General features: G+C 48.1%; 1 protein-coding gene across 6 annotated transcripts in view; it reads left to right on the plus strand.

The window, feature by feature from the left end:
• Positions 1-367: 367 nt before the first annotated feature.
• Positions 368-22,182, plus strand: part of SIK3 (SIK family kinase 3) — a 91,999-nt gene continuing 70,184 nt past the window's right edge. For 4 of the 6 annotated variants that reach the window (XM_055819454.1, XM_055819456.1, XM_055819455.1 and 1 more), the window contains exon 1: positions 373-625. In XM_055819454.1, the coding sequence (XP_055675429.1) occupies positions 425-625 (201 nt within the window). In that variant the 5' untranslated portion in view covers positions 373-424. Of the gene's footprint in view, positions 626-22,182 lie in introns of all 6 variants that reach the window. The other 2 variants (XR_008749919.1, XR_008749918.1) reach the window with 1 other exon arrangement.

Here is a 22,182-nt window from a genome sequence, read left to right on the forward strand (position 1 = left end):
TCTCCCATCGGCGAGGCGAGGTGAGGCGAGCCCGTTAGCGCCTGGGGCCCGTCCCGCCCCGTCCCCCGCGCGCCTCGGGGAGGGGGGCGTCCCTGAGGCCTGCAGGCCGCTGCTGGGTGACGCCAGCAGGGCCACCGCGACGTCAGCGGCGGGCTGTGACGCCACCGCGGCGTGGCGGGTACCAGCGGGCCGGGGGGTGGCCCGTCCCCTCAGCCCACCAGGGCTGGCTGTGTCGCCCGCCGGCCGCGCGGGGGCGCCCTGCCCGGCCCCGCCCCGCCGCCACTGCGGAGCGGCGCGGGCGCGTCCCGGCGGCGCTGGCGTCACGGGGCCCGCCCCGCGGGGTTGCCATGGCAGCCGCCCCCCCCGCCGATGAGCTCACGCGGTGCCGCAGCCCCGTGGGGGGGGGTTTGCTCCTCGCAACAAGATGGCGGCGGCGGCGGCGGCTGCAGCGGCAGCGGCGAGCGGCGCGGGGGGGCCCCCTCCGGCCCCGCGGCTGTCCCCGGCCCCGCCGCCCCCGCGCCCCCCCGGGCCCGCCCGCATCGGCTACTACGAGATCGAGCGGACCATCGGCAAGGGCAACTTCGCCGTCGTGAAGCTGGCCACGCACCTGGTGACCCGGGCCAAGGTGAGGGGCCCGCCGCGGCCCGGCACGCGTGGGGCGCTGGGCAGCCCACGGGCCGGGACACCCGCCCCGGCCTGCCCCGGCTCGGCCCGGGCCCGGCGCCCCGCGGCTCGGGCTGGCGCGGGGGGCAGCGCTGCCGCCCCGCCGTGCGTGGGGCCGGCTCCGAGCCCGCGGGCGGCGCGGCCCGGAGCCGCCGGGGTGCCGCCGGGGTGCCGCCGTGCGCGGCCGCCGCCGTGGCCGGGCCGTGGAAAATGCCGTTTGCGGCGTTACGGTGGGTCCGAGCGTGGGGGCAGCGCCGGGACAGCTGTCACCGGGCCCTGCGCCTGGGCCACGGGCTGGTGACACCGGCGCGGGCGAAGCTCGCCGCCCCCCCGAGCGCCGCCCTGTCGCGGGGGTCCTGCGGGGAGCGGGGGGTCCGTTTGCCTTAATCCCACCTGGGAAAATATGGAGGTGGAACAAGCGGGTGTTTTGTGAACGGGGGGATGCCAGCTGACGTAAGGGCAGCACCAGCGGCCGTGGGTATCGTGGGTATCGAGGAGGGCTGTGAGAAATTACCCTGCTTGAGTCTTCCAGGGCCACGCAGGAAACCACAAGGAATAACGCGAGAAAGGGGCTCGCTGAGGGAGCGGTGCTCGTGCACAGGTGCCCCCAGCTACGGGCTTCGTTCCCAGGCCGGCAGCCTCGGCCACTCCGTTAGCCCTTGGGAATGTGGTGAGAGATCCCTGAGGAACAAAAATCCTGCTGCAATAGTTGGGATTTTGTCAGTTGTACCACGCTGTCTGAGAGGGTTTGTCTTGCTGCATCTGCCGGCGCGGACTGCTGGTGGCAATACCGAAGTCTTCTCCAGAAACTGTTGCAGGAGGAAGATCGTGATGGAAGCAGAACTGGGGGTGGGAAGGCAGCGGGGAGCAGACAGGCCTTAATGAAATCCGGCTCACCGGTGCTGTTGCCCTGCTCTTGGCTACCGTAGTAGCACCTTGGAAGCACTGCAGATGGAGACTGTTGAGGACGGTTTTGGCTTGTGCGCCTTAGCTGTCCTATAAATTTCAAGAGTCACTTTATATTGAAACATTACAATCAATCCAAAGTTAACTTTCATTTGTTGAAACCCTGGCTTTGTGCCCAGGTAACTTAAGTAAAATTAATTTCAGGGGCTATTTAAAAATCAGTCGCTTACCACCTCTTGGCTGGTTCTTTTCAGAATCAGGTTATATTTGCCTGCCTTGTGAAAACTGACGTCTGTTTCTGTGCCTTCAAGTGCTAAATGCTACAATTCTACCTGCACTTTGGCTACTGTTGTTTTGTGCAGGGCTTGGCCATTGTTTTCCCCGTTATAAAGCTGTATGTTGCTGATAGAAGCGGGGGCGATAAGTTAAGATGCTTCAAATGCGGGAGACTGATCCTCTTGAGATCGCTCCTGTAGCAACAAGTCAGTGTTCCTGTTTTCAGCCTCCCTTGTTGAGTCAAGGTTTCTTTCGAGTGGTGCTAACTCTCAGGTTTGCAAAATACCAAAGTGGAGACAGCCTTTTGCATGGGAATAGTTAATTTTTCTGAAGAACAGCACAAGGCACGCAAATTTGTGTCTGGAAATCCTGCTGGACGTCGAAGGCCAAGACTGGAGTTTTAGGTGTTTTTTATGGATGATGGAAGACAATGCTAATCTCAAAAAAACTTGGGCTTCGATAAATAGCACTTTACACTTGTTTCTACTGCTGTGAAGTGACTGAGGGTGGATTGCTGGCTTTAGGAAGCAGCACGGCTCTTGTCTGGTAGGATGGTAGGCTTACTCATTGCCTCTGCCACTGAGCCTGGTGGGGTGGGCCACTTACTACAGTGGCGGGTTTGGCATGCTTGCACATTTCCCTGTGCTGCTGCCTGGAGGAGATGCGATCCCTCTGAACTTGGAGTGCTCTCCGAAACCGGGGAAATACCTGTGCCGGAACAACTGCCATCTGTTCGGCTGTGCCGGTGCCTGAAAGGCTGAGCTGGAATAGCTCAGAGCTGAAACTTGACCTGGAAGCTTTCTCAGCTCTGAGGTCAGGTTTCCCTTCAAATCCCAGCCTGTGGAAAGGAGCGCGAGCAAATGGATTGTTTTTTGCCTGCGAACTCTGAGCACTGTTGTTTTGGTACTTTTTCTTTGCCAGTGGGGCAGTTGCTACTGGCTCAGGGAGAGTAGTGGGGAAGGAGAGAGGAGCTATTTGCTCTGAGCTCTGGGATGTGTCAGGTTAGAGGGGAGGTATCGATGTAAAATGTGTAAGAAAGGGTGAATCTATGGGAAGGTTTTTTTGAATGGCAGCGGGAACACAAAATAATGCTCCCAAGAGCTTGTTTTCGTCACGGTAATGCTTTTAACAATTTGACTTAATGGAAGCGACTCAAGAGAAAGTAAAGCCCTAGCAAAATGGTCCCATTTAGAGATCTGAAAGAATTCTTTGATCACGAAATGCAAGTGTAGCCCAGTTGCTGAGCATGCTGGCAGCACCTTCCAGAGGTGATCTCTTCCAGTAGCAGCTGCATAGAAGAACTGGGCAGCGTTCAAATATAGCCACCAAATCCCTGCACAAACTTGACCCCATGTCACATTCTCTTAGAGAAAAGCTGGTTTGCTCGTCACGGCCCCTTCTTGGGAACCACGCTCATCTGATGTCTTGAAAGGAATTCCAGTGTGAACGTCAGTGTAAGCTTGAAAAATATATTGTTCCTGGTCTTTTTAGACCTTTTCCAGAAGGTGAAATTAATAACTGTGTAGGCTTGTGGTCGTTGCTGAGCGTGAATCTGAAGGTGGTCTATCGATGAGGCGCTGGAGCCTGTTTTCCTTTCCTATGGATGTTTACCAGGTCAAGCGGACTTTGACATGACATCCGAAGATAACAGTTTGAGCATTCCTGGCTTGTGTCCCCTTTTCCCTAAAGAAAAGAAAAGCAGAGAATAGTTTGGTGCCTGTTTTCCTATCAAAAAGACCGGGATTTTTCTAGCTGTTCTAAAATTGAGGACTACGTTTATTTGCAGAGAGGAGGAGAGCGTGTGCTGCATATGCCTGGCTCTAATGGTCTGGCACATATTGCTGACACAGAACATTGCAGTTTACATGTAACTGAATTTCACAAGTTGAATGTGGGTCAGCAGCGTTGGGGACACTAACGAAAGGGAATGTTAATCATCCTAAAGGGCAGGAGGCCTGTATTCATAATTGTCTCTGCTGGAACTGATGAAATAGAAGGGAACAGATGACAATTTACGTATTAACCAAGCCAGCAATTTACATTCAGTCCCTGGTTATGCAAAGTTGGAATCTTGTGCTCTGTAAGAGGGAGTTACTCTGATGGCTGGACAGGAACTGGAGCCGCTTCTCTGACTAGGATTAATTGGGCACCTGCAGGATATCTTGCTGCATCTCTCCTCTGCTTCCTGCCTTCTCTCTCCCTTTCCTTTGTCTCTCCATCTTTCACAAGAAACCCTTTTTTTGTTTCTGTTCTAAAAAAAAAATCTTCTGAGTGACCTACTGAATGAGTTGTTTTCCACACAATTCCCCCTTACAAAATAATCCGAGTGACTTCATTAGAATTCCAGCTCTGTTCAGACACTGGAGTTGTTCTTAATGCTGTTATTTTTTTCACAAGGGTCGATCAGTGTTAACAGAGAAGACTTCACGAATGCACTGTGGAGCATGTACCTTGTGTTCCTGTCCTCTTTGGATGTTGCGTTTCAGTCTTCAGGAGCTGTTGGGAATGAGGAGGGAGGAGAGGGACTGCTGTGGCTGCTGTGCAATGCTGAAAGCTATCTCGGCTGTTCTTGTTCCTTCTCTTGTGCTCGCTACAGCATGCCAGAGACCCAGCCAGGCTGCCCCAGCGTACCTGCCACGGTTGAACTACCCCTCTGATGTTGTTGCAAGTAATAGGTTACTGTAAGCATTAAGCTGTCCCTTGTTCTGTGTGTTCAAACCATTGCACTGTATGTATTGAATGTCTCAGTAGGAGGTGAGTCTTCATTTTCACCTCCATTTTTCTCTTGAAGTGAAGATAAGAATTCACAGTCCTGGGAGAACATGGCTACCTCCCAAGTCCAGTGATCTTCCTGCTGTGCTGTCTTCTTCCTGCTGTAACTTCTTCCAGGCTGGTTGTTGACTTCTTTTTGAGTTCCTGAGCATTTTAAGTAATAGCTAGGTAATGGGCAAAGTTAGGAATGAGTTTGACTAGTAGCGTGTTGTGGCAGTCTGATTAAGGGGCTACCTGGAGTTGTTTTATTGGATAGTAACCCCAAACCATGATGATTTAATCCTTGGCAGAACACAGCCCTTTTTCTACCATCACAAGCACGACTGGAGAAAGGCTAGGATTAAGCTGATTTTTTTTGCTAGGTCTTTGAGGAGCTGAGCATTTTCTGGAGAACGGGAGGCATCTCTACTTTTACTTGGAGAGGATGTTCCCTTCCGTGAGAGAACCAGCCTAGTTTCTATGGTTTGTCTTCAGGTGAGTTGGGAGTCATCGGCAGAACAAATTTTGCACTGGAATTCTTGGAGGTGGGCCCTGTGGCATTTAAAACTAGGATAAAAATCCAGCTGGTAGACTTTATTGATAATCAGGCTTTGCCGCTCTGGAAGGAATCGGGCTCAGTTTCGCAATCTTTGGTCACTGAATGTGGGAGGCCTAAGAAGCCATGACAACTTGTCTGGATTTCTCTTGCTGCAAGTGCAAAGAGCCCAGTGGGTGGAAAGGTCTTGTTGGCTGCACCATCCTGCTCTTCCCTGCCTCAGCCACGCAGCAACGAGGCACATGGCTATGGGATGACCACAGGTCAGTTCCTGCAGTCAGCATGCCGCATGTGATCGTCTCAGAGTAGGCTGCGTGCCGGTATGCCGTGATTCGTTGCTGTGTCAGATGGAAGTTGTTCAATACTGGTGCTGTGCAGTTTGTAATGAGCCGTGTGAAGGCCTTGCGTGGTCACGTATTATTTTTTTAAATTTGTTTTCTTTTTCTGTGTTTGTTGGTGCTTCCCCTGTCCTGCTTATTTCTTTTGGCTATAAGAAGGGCCGCTGGTTGTGGATGGCTAGTAACTCAGGCATCTGTTATACTGCTACTAATGTGGCCTTTGTTCTCATCATTTGTGTGCTCCAGAAGAGTTGTGTTTTCGTTCTTATTCGGTGAGGAGCTTTAGTAAAAGCCTAAAAGCTAGAAATGTTTTTTGGCTAGGCATAGTTGCCACAGTGGGGATAAGAGGGAGTATTTCTTAAAACCTCACAGGTCATTACCCGTATCAACTGCAGGCAGAAGTACTGACATTATATGTTTTATTACAACTTTTTTTTTTTTTGACAACATTTGCTGCAGCAAATAACATACGATTACCAGGAGATTAATGCAAGAGCACGATTACATTTGAGACCAGGCTGCTTCTTGATGAGTCTAGCAGTGCTAGCATGTCAAAACGGGGCCAGGAGAGCCAGCTGACAGTGGTAGTGTTCCTGCAGGGGCAGGGTGAGTGAATGGGCCTATGGCACCTGTCCTGCATTAAGCCGTTTCGGGCAGGAGGAGTAGTCTAAAAGAGCCAAGATAATGAGTACCTACTTCTCAGTTGTGTTGCTGTTAGCTCAACTGAGGGGTGAGGTGGTTCATCTCTTGTACCTCCTCAGCTTGGCTGTCTCCCACCTCCTTCCAGTATCCCTTTCTCCCAAACGTTTGAGGTGCCGGAGCTTTGGGGCTGCAATGGCAGAAGATGAGATGAAGATGTGGGAGCAAAACAAATGCTGTCAACGAGTGGGGTGGTGTCTTTGGGCAGGTACAGAAATTGTCACTGTGGGGAAAGGTGGTTGCCGCTGACGGGAGTGGGAAGAGGAATGACTGTGGCACAAAAAGGGATTGGTGCCTCTTTTCTTGGTAGGTGTCTTGCAAAGGTTTTGTGAATGCTGTGGAGGCCTAATTAGAGTTTCTAGAGCCTGTATTCTCATTTGTGGTTGAAGGAGGAATCATGTTAGAAGGAAATAAGGAAATAGCAGTATGTTGCTGGGAGACTGGGCTCCTTGGGTATTTTCACAGAGAAGCAGCAGCTAAGCTCCTTTTTCCCCACGTACTCTCGCTGGGTCATGTACCAGCCTTGTGCAATTGCTATAGAAATCTGCTAGCCCAGGCAGCTTGCCCTTTCTTGCTCTTGTCAAGACAGTTGCCTAACAACTGTGTGTTTTCTCCCCACAAAAGTAAAGCTTTAGGAAGTTGCTCCAGTGTTGCCATCAGAGTAGAAGTTACAGTTTGTAGTTGAAGTTCTCCCTGACTGAAGAGATTCATGTGTGAATTGTGACTTCCCCTTGTGAGCATGATGGGCGCTGTCGTCTGTCAGTCCTGCTGTCGCCTGCACGGCACGAGCAAGATGCTGTCTTCAGCTGAACGTATGCAAGCAAGGGTTAAACCAACTCAAGTGTCTCCCTTTGGAGCTTGCACGGGTTTAAGTAGAGCAATTTGGAAATTTTCTGGTTAAGCCATTGTACTCATTTATTACAGACAGGGCCTTTCTGCTGATCCCAGTCCAGGGGTTTAATATGCTGCATTAACACTTAAATGAAGAAACCACTGAAGGCTGATTCATTATTAGTCATTATGTGCCTTTTCTAGTAATTCTGACCCCAAATCTATATAGTTGAGGCTAAACCTCGCCCTGTCTGTTAAATGGCCATCAAAGGGGTTCCATAAAAAGGGAATTATGTGGCTTCAGCCAAGCTTCAAAGTAGTCGAATCATACTAACCCACACAAACAAACTCCCACACCCAGTGGAACTGACACGTTGTGCTCAAAAATAGCACAGTGTTTGCATGCATGTGTGGGGGGAGCTGAGCCGAGCTTTGCTCCACTCATCAGCAGCATTCAGAGGATGGGCAGGAGATCCTAGGGCAGCCCAAGCATCTGCCAGTGAGCTGGATCTCGCTGAGAGCCCTTTGGTTTTCCCATGACACTTGGTGGCATACCTTGCCGGACCTTATTTTGAAGCGTTTAATTCTTGCAGAGCATGTGTCCTGTTTATGCTTGAGTGTTGCTGTTGCTTTTGGTTATCCTGGCAGCCTCTGCATTCACTACTGGGGACAATTACCAGCCTGGGCAGCTGCGGTTTTGGTTCAGGGCTCTCATAACACTGAGGAACCTGAGAAGAGACCTGGTCTTTGCACAGTACAGGTGTGTTTGGAGCAGCTCCAGCATCCCTCCACGTGAGGTGCGGAGCTATACTATGGGGAAGTGGGCTTAAGTCTGTAGTTTGTGGCTGTGGTGGCTTTGTCTGCAGGTGGCGGGAGTGCAGATATCCTTCTTGAAAGTGTTTTGGTCATTAAAGGCCAAATGAAATGAAATTGAAGGTATAAATGCAAGCCATGGTTTTGTGCCCCTTGGCAGGAGTGCATGGAGGTATTCACATTGTGTCGTGCAGAGCGGCAGTCGTGCAGGCAGTTTGTGAAGGCTGTTGGAGGCAAATGGTTTGCTGGGAAAACCTCACCCCTGGAGTCCTGAGAATCTGTATGAAGGAGCTGGCAGGCAGGTGCTGCAGGAGGATGGAGTGGGGATGTGCATGCAGGTACAAAACGTTCTTCTGACACAGCATAAGGTGCAGCTGAAGTGGGATGTGCTTTACCAGGCATTGGATATGAATACTTGGGTTGGCCAGTGGGAGAAAGGCTTGTCTGGAGGGTGATTCAGCACACCCTGAACCGGCTCAGCTGAGCCGTGGAGTGCAGCTGCCTATTTCTTTCCAGTGGCTGAAGTGGGAGCCTGGCATGACCAACTTCCCAAAGCAAGGCAGCTGAATCCTGCCTCAGCCATCTAAATAGGGTTTGCTCACAGAAGCAGTCTGTGTGCATTGAGTTATTGTCTTGATCTGCAGATGGATGAAGTGACTGGCCCAAATTTTGGTATTGTGTAATGCAGAACATGACTGTGTTATTGACAGTCCAATTTAATGTTTTCATTGTAGTTCTGTATCTCCTTGACATTTGCTACTTTCGTGTATGGTTTGGCAATTGGAAGCTCTGCCTTTGACTTCTTAAAGTATCTGATGCAGTTATAGTACATTAATTATCGAGTTTTGAAGATCGTTTAGAGGGAAAGGAGTCTGTAGGGTATCAGCATGCGACTGTGGGCCTGGAGCTGGAGGCTAGAGTGGTTTGACAGAGAGCCAGGCACAGGACGACTGTCAGAGCTCCATTAGGAGAACGCACGCCTTGGTGCTACTGGGAATAAAAAAAGAATGTGGGGCTGTGGCAGCAGATTAAAGTATTTCAATTAAAGTCTGGATTTGGAGGCTGCATACGTCTGCTGCCTTTCAGCAAACAGATGGATGTTTCATGTCTCCTTCCAATAACTTTTAAAATATGGTTAGTCCTATTGGAAGTAGTTTTGAATGAGACGGACCCAGTGAAGTGTTTCCAAGGCTGAGAAAGCGCACGTGGATTTCTGTAGCAGAAGGGAAGACAATTTTTTTTTTAGGGTTTTTCCTTACCTAAGCAAGTCTCCCAGCTTGTGCTTGCTCTTTGGCTGACTTGGACTTCCAGCTGTATCGCTTCCTGGATAGCCTTTTCCTGTGCATAGAATGTTACGTGAGGAAATACGTATGTAATGTGTATAGAGGTGTAACAGTGATGGGCATGTGAAAGAGCCATGGCCATCACACTGCGGGTGCAGGGTTGGGTGTTTTTTAAGGCTCAGGGATCTACTGTTGTTTAGCCTGAAGTGTTTCTGAATTTTTTTGCCTGCATTCAGGCTCATCGGGTAGTTCCAGGAGTGTTTCTGGTCCCTCTCGGGGGACAGTGTCTTTCAAGCCCCAAGGCTTCTTGCCGAGGGGTGAAGGCAGCTGAATTAAAGCTGATGAGGCTTCACCTAAAAACTAATTGTAGCATTCCCTGACATCTAAGCCTTTTTAATAGAAGGAGTAAGTTGACAAGCTATATGTAATTGTGTGTGAAGTTTGATCAGATAACATGCTGAATTGCAGCAGTGATCCTAGTTTAAGCCGTTTCCTGCCTGTGGGATGGAAGCATACAGTTTGTTCAGGTGTCGTGCTGCTCTTAAAGGCTCGCAGGAGTCTGGTGTACAGGTTGCCCTTGCTAGGGTAGTGAGTGTGCGTGAATCCGTCCAAGGGGAGGCAGGCATGGTTGTTTACATCTTCTGGGGTATGGACTGCGTTACAATGAAAGTGAAGAAACTAGGTGAGAAAAATGCCACTTGTCATCCGTGTGTTTAAATCCTTACAAAGATGTTTGCTCATGTTTTCCTTTAGCTAGTAATGCCACTCTTCATTGCATGTTTGTTCACTTCCCCTCCCTGGTGTCTCTTCAGGAAAGGTTTTATGCTTTGCCCTGAGGCCTGGGATTGCTACTGCATTGTAGGTAAAACAGTCCAGGCAGTTGCCAGCCAAACTGCTGAGCTACGTTACCAGCTGGTCTGTTGGCTGTCTAAATCCTGAAATGTCCGCTCTGTGGGTTTCCGCGTTACCGTGATAGAAAGAGACACGATCTCCAGCCTTGTCTGTAGTTACCTCTGCACTGAAATAAGTAGTCTGCAGAAAAATGTTTGCCTTTTGGCTGGTTACTGTGACAAGCGTGACCGTGTATCTGCACTTCCTAAATGTTAGTTTAAGCTCAGTAGCACTGGCAGCAGCTGAAAATGAAAAGTATTAGTCTTTGTACTTAGTCTTTCCTCTCTAGATGTGCTTGTAGGAAATCCTTGGGCTGTAATCTTGCAAGTGGCTCTGTCAAGGTTATCAGCTAGGCTGGAGTGCCACTGATGAATAGGGCTCCTGGCAGCATGCACAGCATCTCCCGGCCGAGGCTGCTCCTGACTCTTGCAACTGCAACCGCTGCCTGCCTGCGCTGGCCGTGCGGCTCGCTAGAGCCCGGTGGGCTGCTGCAGGGAGTTGTTCTGGCCTCTCCCCTGCCCAGGAACAGGGAAAGGGTAATGTGCTGCTTGATTTGTGGTAGGTGTTCTTGTTACCAGGTGGCCACAAGACAGTAGTGTTCTTTTTGTGGGAAGCTTCTATTGTCTCAGTTATTTTCTGCATCCCTGAGGCTGGTAACAGCTGCAGCTGGATTCAGCAGTTTTTGAGGTCGTAGGGCTTCCCCCTGCCTCTCCCCAGTAAGACTGATTATTGTATAGCTTAGCTTGTACTGCTATTTTTTTTCACATTTAAACGTACCATTAAACAAATATAATCGCTACCCAGTGGCCATTAAGGAATATGTTCCTTGCTGTACAAAGCCCATTTATGTTCTTGCATCTCAAGCATTTTGACACAGTGAGGTGGTTGTCAGTTATACAGCAATGGTTTGTTTTCGAGCACAGTCTCATTGGAAACCAATAAAAATAATTCAGATTCATTCTCTGTACAAGGATTTTAATATTCAGCTTCCACGAAGGTTGTTTTTCACCTGAGCTGCTTTGGGAAGTCTAAGATAAAAAACCTAAAGGCTCTTCCTGTCTGCTGGTTAGTTCAGCTGTATATTAGAAACAAAATACAGAGTTGGTGGAGGAGAAGGAAATCACGGTAGCTACCTCCATGACCTTGCTGCAGCGTGGGTGCTGTGTGCCCACTGCCCTGGCAGAGTTGCAGGGGCTGTTCGTTTCCCACAGCAGCTGAGGGTACACGGGGAAACCTGTGCTTAGTCAGAACAAAATACTAATATTTTTTCATCCAAGTTGAGACTCCCATTACACAGTAAAAAGACAAGTGAAGACTGACTATAGGTATTTTCCCACTCATTAGGCGTTTTTGCAGTTTCTGAGTCACTGGCTAGACAATGTGGGCCTGAATCTCTACTTTCCGTTGTTGGTGTGTGTGCACTGTTGGTCCCAGTTTGGTACTGCAGACAAAACTGGATCGTTGTTTTCACTTGCTGTTGACCATTGAGACAGTCAGGTATGAAGTAGTTCCTTTGTGTGAGCTCAAAGGAAAATAGGGTGGTTCAGGAATTGCAGAACAGGATTTGAAACTGTACCACCTTTTTGTAAGACAAGGGTGGGATGCAGCCTCTAATAACGAGGGTCATTAAATTGTCTAGTTCCTTTTGATAAATTTTCAGAGACCTGGAAAACCTGTATGTTGTCCCATACTGGTGAGTTCCCTGGAGAAACACATCCTTTAGTCCATTTTTTTTTTTTTTTGCTATCAGTGGTCACTCTTGCATGCTCTGCTCTGAATCTGATGCCAGCAAGACAAGCAGTTCTGAAAAAGAATGTTTCAGAGGATGTGCTGGTAGAACCCATGGAACAACATCAGGTTCGTACCAAGTATTGTCTTCGGGAAAACTTCAGCTGAGAATCTTGGAGCAGCTTGAGAACATACCGAAACTAGTGGCCCTTCATGTGCAAATACTGTTTGTTTTTTCTCGGGACATGAGGTTAGTGGGTGACTCTCACAAGAGACTGTAGAAGTGTAAGGGATTTACTGACTGTGCTTCAGTGTCTCCAAGAGGACAGGGAAGCAGCTGTTAGTATCTCTTTCTAAAACATGTTGTGGGGAATGGCAGACCTAAAATTCGTGTTTGGTTTGAGGATGTCAGCATGCTTTGTTCTGTGAGCAGAATTGCATATTCTGTGTTGCAGATCAAGGTTTACAAAAATCCTGTGTTGTTTCAGCGATCAGAGCTCTTGCATCTTGCCAGTCAGTGCAGGAGCGGAAGCTGATGTGAGAGCATGTGTGACAGCAGGGACTCTGCGCTCCAAGTTTTGCTGTCAGGTTGTCCTAAGGCTGGGATTATCTGTTGTTGCAATCAAAATGAGGACAGCCATGCATATTTTTCTTCTAGAGCAGTGTTTTTGGATGGTTGTCAAATCTCTTGAACTTTTGTAGGGCTTAATTTAAAGGCACAATTGTTTAGGATGCAAGACAAACTCTTCAGAAGTATGACAAATCTCACACATCTTGAGAAAACGCGAATGGAGTACGTAAGCCATCCTGATAACAGATGAGGCAAGAGAGATTTTATTTAATAGAGATGTAACTACAGTTGCCTTGGAAAATGCTGTTGGCAGAGTGACCAGGCAAGGATAGCACGTGGCTGAATCCTTTCTTTGTTTGTATGGGTAGTGGTGGGGTTCCTCGTCACCATACTGATAAACAGCGAGGTGCAAAGCATCAGTAGTTCATAGTGCAGCAGGAAATTAGTGGGAAAACTAAATGTGTCAGAGCTTTCACCATGGCAACAAAGCCCAGCTCGCAGCAGGGTGAGACAAAAGCGGGTCAGGTCTGCACGGAGCAAGGTGGGAGCCTTCTCGAGGCTGTATGCCTGCACGTCTCCAAAACCTGCCCTTTAATTCCTGGGCAAGAAAAGTTGCCTTTGATTTCAAGGGATGGTAAGGTGACAATGCACTTGAGGATGGGGTGTGGGGGATTGGAAGTGAGTTCTGCTGATCTTCTTGCTTCAGCAAAGCATCTGACTTGCTTTTTAAAGGCTACAGTGGATGGGAATGTTTTATAAACTCCAAACAGTCATTCAGATTGTTTACCTTTCCTTGGTATTTGTTTGTAAATAACAGAGAGGTTGTAAGACTACCTTGTAGGACAGTGACTGGTTTAGTTGCTTAATTCGTGGGCTCTTTTTCTTGGATTTGTAAACAGTCCACGGGTTGTACTAGTGCCAAATCACGTTCTGATGGCACGCCATCAATTTGTTCATCTGTCTTCTCATTCTGTGTGTTCCAGCATTTTGAGCTCTTCAATGAGGTCAGCAAAAAGAGGGTTGAGTAGCACTGACATCATCAGTGACACATGGAAGAGCTGCCTCTGCTTCTTTCCCCCTGGCAGTGTCTCCCAACACAACTGCTCCCCACGTGGTTTGGCCATCTCTAGCCAGGCCCCAGGTCACGGTGGAATAAATGGCAGTGGGCTCCGAGCTGCCACTCAGAAGTTGTTTTCTTCATAATTGAGTGGGATATTAAAAGGTTTATGGTTTACAGTTACAGGCGTTGCTTTGTCCGGAGGAGTGCCGAAATTGATACAGCAATTACTGCTGGGCTCGTCACGGGTTGTGACTCTCACATGCTTCATGAGACAAAAGTGGAAGTGGCTGGAGGAGTGCCACCAGCGAGGTGGACATGGGCTTGTGTCTGAGCCGGGCACTGATGTGGCCCTGGAGGAGCAGGGGAAGAGGTGCTGGGCAGGCAGCCCTGCACCTGCCGGTTGCAAGCCTTTGGAGGGCCAACAAAGAAATTGTAGTCGGGCTGTCAGTTTTGCAGAGCATGAATGTTAAAAGAAAAAAAAAAAAGCAACTTTAGAAGTGCTATGAGAGCAAAAGTATTTTACAGAATTTGCTTATACCTGTCGTCTTGTCTTTGAATTTGTCCTCAAGGCAAGAGCTGCAGCTGAAGTAGGGTTTGTCTTGTATCGCACTGTTTTACCAGTCTGCTTTATATTTTCTACTTTTCAGTCTTACAGCATTAGAATTAACTGTTTCATTGTAGATACCAGGCTTTCCCCAAACATCGTTTACAGTCACATTTAATAAATATATACGCATATACTCGGTCAAAAGCTTCTCTTTCAGCAGCGGCTTGGAGCTGCAGGAGGAGTGCTGCCACATGCCGTGCCTGGGGCAGCCTGGCTGTAGTGGCATGTCCTGGTGTGACATGCAGCAGTGACCAGGTCTGGGTGTCTCGGCCCTTGGCAGGGAAACGCTGCTTCCTGGTGGATTTGCATCCCAAGCCCCAAGTCAGCAGTTTGGGGTTTCTTGTGGTGGGGTGCCCTGGCTTGTTTGAGTGAGTCATCATTTAAATAGTCACCAGAGCAAACGTGCTTGTCCAAACAAGAGGAGCTCTGCGGAGGCACCCAAGCAGGCTATTTTACAGCAGGTTACGTGTCTCTGAGGTGAACAGCAAAATGCTTTTTGTTCCACCACGTGTAGGTCTCCAAAGTCGAAAACCTTATGCATTAGTCTGTGGTAAGACTGCCTTCCTTGCTGCCTGAAACAAAGCTTGCTTCCTGCCCTCCGAATTCCGAATTCAGATCCTATCAGGCTGGAGGGAAAAGTGATTTGGGCTTGAGCAGATGTGTTTTCCTTGCTGGCTCCCAGAACAAAGGCTGCTCTGCGGAGAGTCTCCCATGGTGCCTCCTCCTCACAGGTGGAAACTTCAGCTGTGCATCTGAGTTGTTGGGGCAAAATTCAGTGCCTAGGATGCTCCAGTTGTTTGTTAGAATAGGAATATCAACTCTCAATTGAAATGGTGATTAAGACTGCTTTTTATGTTTTGCTAGGCTTTTTTTTTTTTTCCTTCTGTTAAATGTGTTCCAAGATCTTGAACAGGAATTACAGTCTTCTGTTGCTTTGATCCTTTGGTTTCAGTTGGCTTTACGCAGAAGAGTGTGCAAGTGGCTTTGCAAGAGTGGCACGTGTTGTTAGGAGGCTTTTTTATAATGAGCTATGTCTTCAGTTTGGAGTTTGCAGCCTTCCCTGTGCTACTAATTCATGGCTTGAGTAAGAACAGTTTATGATGTGTGACTTGAGTGAGTCACCTGATAAGAAGTCGGAGGCAGCTGTCAGCCACATCGACCTGTGCGAAGCAGTGTGTGATACACCTGGCTGAGGTTATCCCCAGCAAGGGCACCTCAGCCGACCGCCTGGCTGGGGCTCCAGCCTGTGAGCAGTCTTTACCACACTGTTAAACCTGGGTGGGAAAAGCACTGTCATCTCAGCTGCACTCTGCCTCCTGCCATGGACTTACCCTGTCATCTTGTGTGGGATTCCTCCCCAAAATGCTGTCCTGAGCTGCAGAGGAACTGACAACCACTGCTGTTTGGTTCCCTTGCTGTCGTTTCTGTGTTGAGTAAGTGGTAACAAGCCGTCTGTTTTCTGGCTCCTGAAGCACCACTGAGCAGATAGCATGGTGGTGTCACTGTTTTGACTGTGGATAATGTTCTTCTTTGGAATGGGCTCCTTTGTCCTCAGACTTCATATGTTTGTGTCTCTGGCTATCAGTGTTTTACCTTGGCAGTCAGAGGGCAGACACAGCAGGAGGGCAGGTGCAGCCCAAGCACGGGGCTGCCGTACCTTGTTGGTTCTGTCTAGAGTCGCTCTGAAAATTCAAGGTCAAGTGGGCTGCAGCTGCGTGGCTGGGCACACACCGCAGGCACAGTGACCAAAGGTGCAGATAAACTCTTGCTGGGGAGGTCCTGCTGCCTGGCCTTCGGCACCGTCCGGTCCAGGTGCTCACGGGCTGTGAGCGGGGCCTGTTCTGTGTTGGAGGACAGTGCCACCCAAGGTCAGGGCAAGTGTGTCTGGATGCAGGCTGGTTCACCGCGGTAAAGACTGCCCCTCTGCACTGCAGCATCCATTTCGGGTGATGTTCCCCTTGGCGTTTGTGGTGTGACCTTTCACACTGAGCTCATGTTATGGGAATCTTTCCATGGAGTTAATTTTCTTCATTGTTGGCAAATTGTGAGCCAAATGTGCACACAATTTAGTGCAACGACTTCCTGTTGACAGTGCTTTCAGAGTAGCTGTTGTTTATAAAGCAAGGGGTTTCCAGCTTTGTTTTTCTATTTTTTTTAATTTTTTTTTTTTTCTCTCCAGCACAGACTAAACTGCTGGAACTGAATTTCTCATTTTGCAACTGCTTGGTAATAGTTGTTGGATTCTGTTGCTGTTGGTTCAAACCCACAGGCTGAAGGGAAGCCTGAACTCTGTGTAGTTCAGATGTTTCTAAGCCTGGGTGGTGTTGGTCCTTTTGAGGATGGATGGAATATGGGTGAGAAAAGGTGAGTGAATGGGAAATGCCGAGATCTCAAGCTGAACACTTACAGCTTGTCTCTTCTGTGTGTGAGCCTGGTGGTAGTGGGAAACAGAGGCAGGCCCTGCTTGTGTTCTAGCTGGAAGAGAAATTAAGGTGATAGGGGAACAAGAAGAAGAAAGGAGTGAAAAGTGTATCCTTGCTGTTTGGTCCGTACGTGTTGTAATGCAGCTGTATGGCGTGCACAGTGTGAGCAAAGCTGTACCGCTGTCCTGTGTGCTTGGACTCATGTCTCGGTTTCTTAATGTAGATGCTGCGAGAGCATTGCAAAAAGCGGTTTGGGGAACGAAGGACTTTGGGATCCATTTAGCTCCTATCAAGCTGATGTGTACAAAGTACCTTTTCATAACATGGCTGAGCCAGTTCTGTCTGGGTGACGATGGTGTGGGCCTCTCCTCGCATGGTTGGGCTTCATGCCAAAGTATTCTGCTCTCATGCACACATATGAGAATGTTTTAAAAACATAAATCCCTAAGCCTCTTCTGGTGATATTACTGTCATTACTCTGATAGTAGTTTTTAGAAGCTACAGTTTCAGTAGTTCCCTAATTCTGTCCTCTTGCGATGTGTCTAAAAACACCCCTAGAATTAATGCCAAACACAGTGGTTGGAAGTCAGGTTGACTGACGCCTTCAGCAACCAGCTCAAGATCGGCAGGACAGATACAAGATACTCAGTTGCTGCTTGAGCTGATAGTGTTGGAGAAATATTTAGCACATAGGTGACACTTCTAATCTTTAAAGCACTTCATAAACATTGGCTAATCCCACAGTGCAGTTCTTGGTTGGCAACCTGTCTGTCTTCCCTGGAGAGAACAAATGGCTGAAGGACTATGTGGAGTTGCAGCACAAGACTGTGATAGAGCTTGAATTTGTTTGATTTTTATTTTTTTTTTTTAATATAATTCAAGCTACTAGATCCAATGCTTCTGTAACCTGAAGCACATGAACTGCATGCACTTCGTGCATACCTGGAGTGGGGATTCCCTTTCCTCGTTCACGGGATGCTGGACTGAGCTGTGCAGCAGGGCGAGGGAGGATCAGGATAGTTCTTTTTAATTCTGTGGGCATGCTTGCCCTCCACTCTTTGTTAGCTCTTCCTCTGCCTTTCCCAAGGGCCCCCAGCTTGGCTCTGGAGCCATGCCAGCTGCAAGGGTGGTGTTTGTTTTCCTGCTGCTTCTGGACAGCACATCTTTGCCCTTCAGCATGCCCTGGGGCGTGACTGGGCAGATGCGGATGCGGTGGTATGGGTGTACCCGCCGCGCAGAAGTCACGAGCAGTTGGAGTGGGAGTCCTGAAAAGAAAACAGGCTATGGCAAGCAAAACCTGCTGTCTTCCCAGGAGTGTAGAAGGCTCCCCTGCCGTGTGCCAGGGCCACTTTTGTGTCTTCTTCATTTAAAGTTTTCTTAGTGGACCGGCAGAGGGTTCAGTCTCTGGCTTGGCTGAGCTTGCAGGAAGGGATGTGCTTTGGTCCCTTCATGGGCTGCAGGCCTGTCAGCACAGGCTTCTGATTAATGCAGCACAAACAAGATGGGAGGAAGAGCTTGTTAATAGAGACCATGGCTATAAAGCCGTGGGAATAGTGGAAGTGACCTAGGAGCTGCGTAATCAGCCTGACTTTTCTATTTTTCTGGAGTTTGAGGTGTGTGAAGATGAAGAAAAGCAAACTGCTGAAGGCAGCTCAGCCCCAGGAAACATGGTTGGGAAGACAGTAGCTATGCATGTGAATCTGCAGCTGTATGGTCCCTACTGGTTGACAGCGTGGAAGAAGGTTGGAGCAGTGCAGAACATTGTAGGCTCTCATGATGTTAGCGTGAGTGTGAATGACCAACGAGATAACTTTAGACGTCAGCAGTTTGTTTTCTAGGAGGCGGTTAGCTGCCAGCTTTTGAGTAACTCCTCTAGAAGAAGGTGCCTAACATAAGAGTGAACTTGTTTGATGGCATGAACGCAAGCCAACAGGTCAGCCTGTGATTCGCTGACTCCATGGTGGATGCTTTCTAGGGCTTTTGGCGTCAGACTGCCCATGTGTCCCTTCCTTCTCAGCCTTGGAAGGTTTCTGGTTGTCTGGGGCTACATGTGACCACAGGACACAGGCTGAGTCTCCGCTTGAGATTTCACTTTAGTATTACAGCTGAACGTCCTGTAAGCTGTTGCTCACTCTGCAGCTGTGATATATGTGCTTATAAATTCATGTAGGTTGGAATTTTGTCTTTCAGCAAGCTGCTTTGTGCACCTGTGATGCACTTGAGATCCACATTTGATAAAAAGCCAATTAGAAGTCAGAAGTCTAATTAGAAGTCATGGGGAAGTAGTCTGAAACCACTAAAGTAGCTTTGGAAAACTTGTCCTTCATTTCAGATGTCTGTGAAACATGTTTTCTCCAGTGAAATGTTATTGTACACAGTAGGAAGGATGGGTCAGTGGCTGAGATCACAGGAAACTTTTTTCTGCCCAGGTAGCAGCTACGAGCCGGGCTCGGCCATAACAGGGTGTTCTGCTGTAGCCCTTGGGACAGTTGTAGAGGATTGCTGCTCTGGGGGTGCTTCAGATGTCTGCAGTGGGTTTTGATTCTATCTTTTCAAACTGCCAGCTGGCAAGGCCCAATAATTGCATAGAAGTGTTGCATTAGTACTTCTTTAAGATGAACTTCATTCAGAAAATAGCGCTTTCCTTTTTGATCACCTTTCCTTACTTACTTTTGATAGTAATGTATGGTAGTAAAAATGCTAAAACTGGAATTAATTCCAAACCTCTAAAACTTATGTGTTTTCGGGCTTAAAGCTAACCTTTACAGCACCGCTTTCTTTTCATCTTCCATAGAAAAAGTCAAGATTCCTTGTGTGGAGTCAGACTTGCTTCTTGTTTCAAAGGACTTGAAGGATGAGAGTTAAGTTTTGCAGTGATTCAGTGTCAAGAATGTCTGTTGTAAGTGGAAACAACGTTGAGCGTGTAGCTTCTGAGTATGCTTGGAGTGAGATGAGTTCAGTGTAACAGTTTGACTTCTGTCGAAATTTGATGAATTCTTTTTTTCAGGTGGCTGGAAGGTATAGGTAAGGAGAGCTCTAGGACAGCATTGTCAAAGCTGGTTAGTGTTCAGGTCTATGAACTGATGTTAACTTCTGTTCTGTAAATGAAATTTCATAAGCTCGTGGTTGAAACTGATGATTTCCGTTAGGAGGCAAACCTTGCTTATGCCCATATACCGTTCTCTCTGTACGTGTGCTCCGTACAACCTGTACTGTTTTGATGAAGGTGTTAATGGGGGGCTTGCTGGTGATCCCTGTAAGGTAGCAATGCTGCATGTGATATCGGGCTGTGCGGTGGCCATGAGGAAGATGATTCAACAGGGTGGTTGGGCAGATGCTTATTGCAGCGATAAATATTTTATAAAGGCAGTTAGTGGCCCACAGTGGCAGGTGTCCAGGCTAACAGGCCTCATGCTTGATTTTTCCAGAGAGCCTCAGACTATCCCAAGAACTTGCTCTTGCATGGGAAATGATGTGCTTATGTAGCTGCTGTGTCTGAAGAGCCCAGCTGTCAAGGCTGGCCAGGAAAAAAGATTCATTTGGCAAAGTGCTTTGACTTAATGCTTTGGGCAGCAGTGTTGCCCTGGCTGTGGGAGCAGGGGGATGGAAGGGACCCTGCACAGAGATAGTATGTGCATCTCCTGTTTTTCTTCTGATCCCCCCTGGATAGGAGGGCATGCTGAGTTGCTGTTGATCTGCCATTTCTCTTTTTGGCTGGGTAATGACTTCTTCTTGGTTCATCTTCTTTGGTGTCTAAAAAAATTTGAAAAACTTGTCCTTCATTTCACATGTCTGTGAAACATGTTTTCTCCAGTGAAATGAAATATTAAAATTTCCATGGGTAGTAGAGCCATAGGCTTGAAAACTTTGAGAGGGAAAACTACTTACTGTTTTGTAAGCTGCTAAATCCCCAAGCTTTTTGTCGTATTCATCTTGCCAACTTTGTTTTCATCATTTCCTCTCTTTTAAACTAGGCTGGAGGAAATGTGCTGAAGAAATATCTCATCCTGGCACAATGAATTAATCTGGTGGCCAGCTCGACAGATAACTTCATTAAAGTGGTAGTCATGGGAAAATTTCCTTAGCAGTGGCTTTGAATGCCAACAGTACACTGCATGGTTAATTCTAAGATTAGTGGCTTTCTCCAAAGTGAATGGAGACCTGAGTAGTTTCAAATTTTGTCAGCCACTGCAATGGTCTCCTGTAGCTTGTGAAGCTGCCGTGCCGTTATGTCATTTTTGGGTGATCATGGGTGAGATGCTCTGAAAACCCAGGTTACTGCCTGGGCTGAAGCAGCACCGCTGGGTTCGTTGTGCTCGGAATGAAAAAGTAACTGGTGAAACATCCTGCCGTGCTTTTGACACTGGGGCAGACAGCAAAGCAGCTGTGTAGGATCTCATAGTATAGGAGTGCTATTAACTGCAAGAAGTAAAGGATTTCTTTGACTCCAGATTTTTAGAGAGCAAAGTCAGTATTTCAGAAGTTACTTGAAACACTGAAGATTAGAAACTTGCCTTAAAAATAGCTGACTTTTTGCCAAATGATTGCGCTGCAGGACGTGTGGAGGAAGTTAGGCATTTGACAGCAGAAACTTGAGCAATACCTGTGTGCTTGTTGGATGCAGATCTCTGGTTCATGTCGAGATGCTTGTGTTAGAGAGAGATGCTAGGCAGATGGGGTTTCATCTTGCTCCAGATGTTTTGACTTAAGTCTTAAAACTTCATATATAAGAAATTACTTCTCAATGTACCTGTTTTTTCTGTTGTTTATTTAAAAGCTGGCTTTTAAGGGTTTCCTCTCCTCTCTCAAGTCTCCTGCTGTTCTATGGCTTTGGTTTGCTGCAAGGAGAAGAACTGAATTCCTTCTGCTCTTGAAGAGCTTGACCCTTTTTTTTAGTATCATGCTCTTGTGGGAACAGCAAATCTATGCACAGGGCAGGTGAATGTGCTTCTGGAGTGTCTCCCACCTCGGAACTTGCGTGGGGTTCATTAGCTGCACCTGAACTTATCGGTCACGGGTGAACATTGGTACCCCATAGGTGAGTGAAAGGGAGATGGGAAATCACATTTACTGCGATACGAGAGGTGAGCCGTCTCCTTGAGCCTTGGGGCAGCCGTGACTCCAGCTTCTGAGGGTGCCCTAATCATTAAGCTACAGGCTAATAAGGGAGGGGATGCTCTAACTCTCATGTTATAACTGGGGTACTGTGTAGGAAGGAACGTAAGATTTGTATCATCAAAGGCTGAAAGCAAGAGGGAACACGATTTTGAAGCTTAGTGATGAGGGAACTCCCCTGGGAGGGGATAGGCAGCAGTTTCCGTCTGTGCTTCAGGGACTGTTGATGTATTTTGTGTTGAGAATTGCTGGATAAAGCACATCTAGAGCTGCACTCTCACTAAGAAGCCAGCGAGCTTCTGAGGAGTAATTGAGGGCATGTTGGGATGGCTAACTGTATTTCACCGCCATTGTGGCTTGCTGCACTTCACTTGTCTATTTAGACTGTTGTTCTTAGGACAGGGACCTTGGTTTTATACAGCTGACTGCTGAGTTACTATAGCTTAGTGAATTAATAACATCTCCACTGCAAGTGTTAAGCAACACAGGAGTACTGCCGGTCATCTGCAAGGAAAGTACAACATGTTTGTTTGACCTCCTTCAGACAACCAAAGGTGTAAAGTTAATGTAGTGCGCTAGACAACTTTTACCAGAAGACGAGGTAGTTATCGGGAGCTACGAGCTGATGACGGACCAGCTTTCTTTAGATCTCATGATTAAAAACCTTCCTT

The sequence above is a fragment of the Falco peregrinus genome, chromosome 15 (assembly GCF_023634155.1).
Source record: "Falco peregrinus isolate bFalPer1 chromosome 15, bFalPer1.pri, whole genome shotgun sequence".
In the NCBI taxonomy this organism is placed as follows: Eukaryota; Metazoa; Chordata; class Aves; order Falconiformes; family Falconidae; genus Falco; species Falco peregrinus.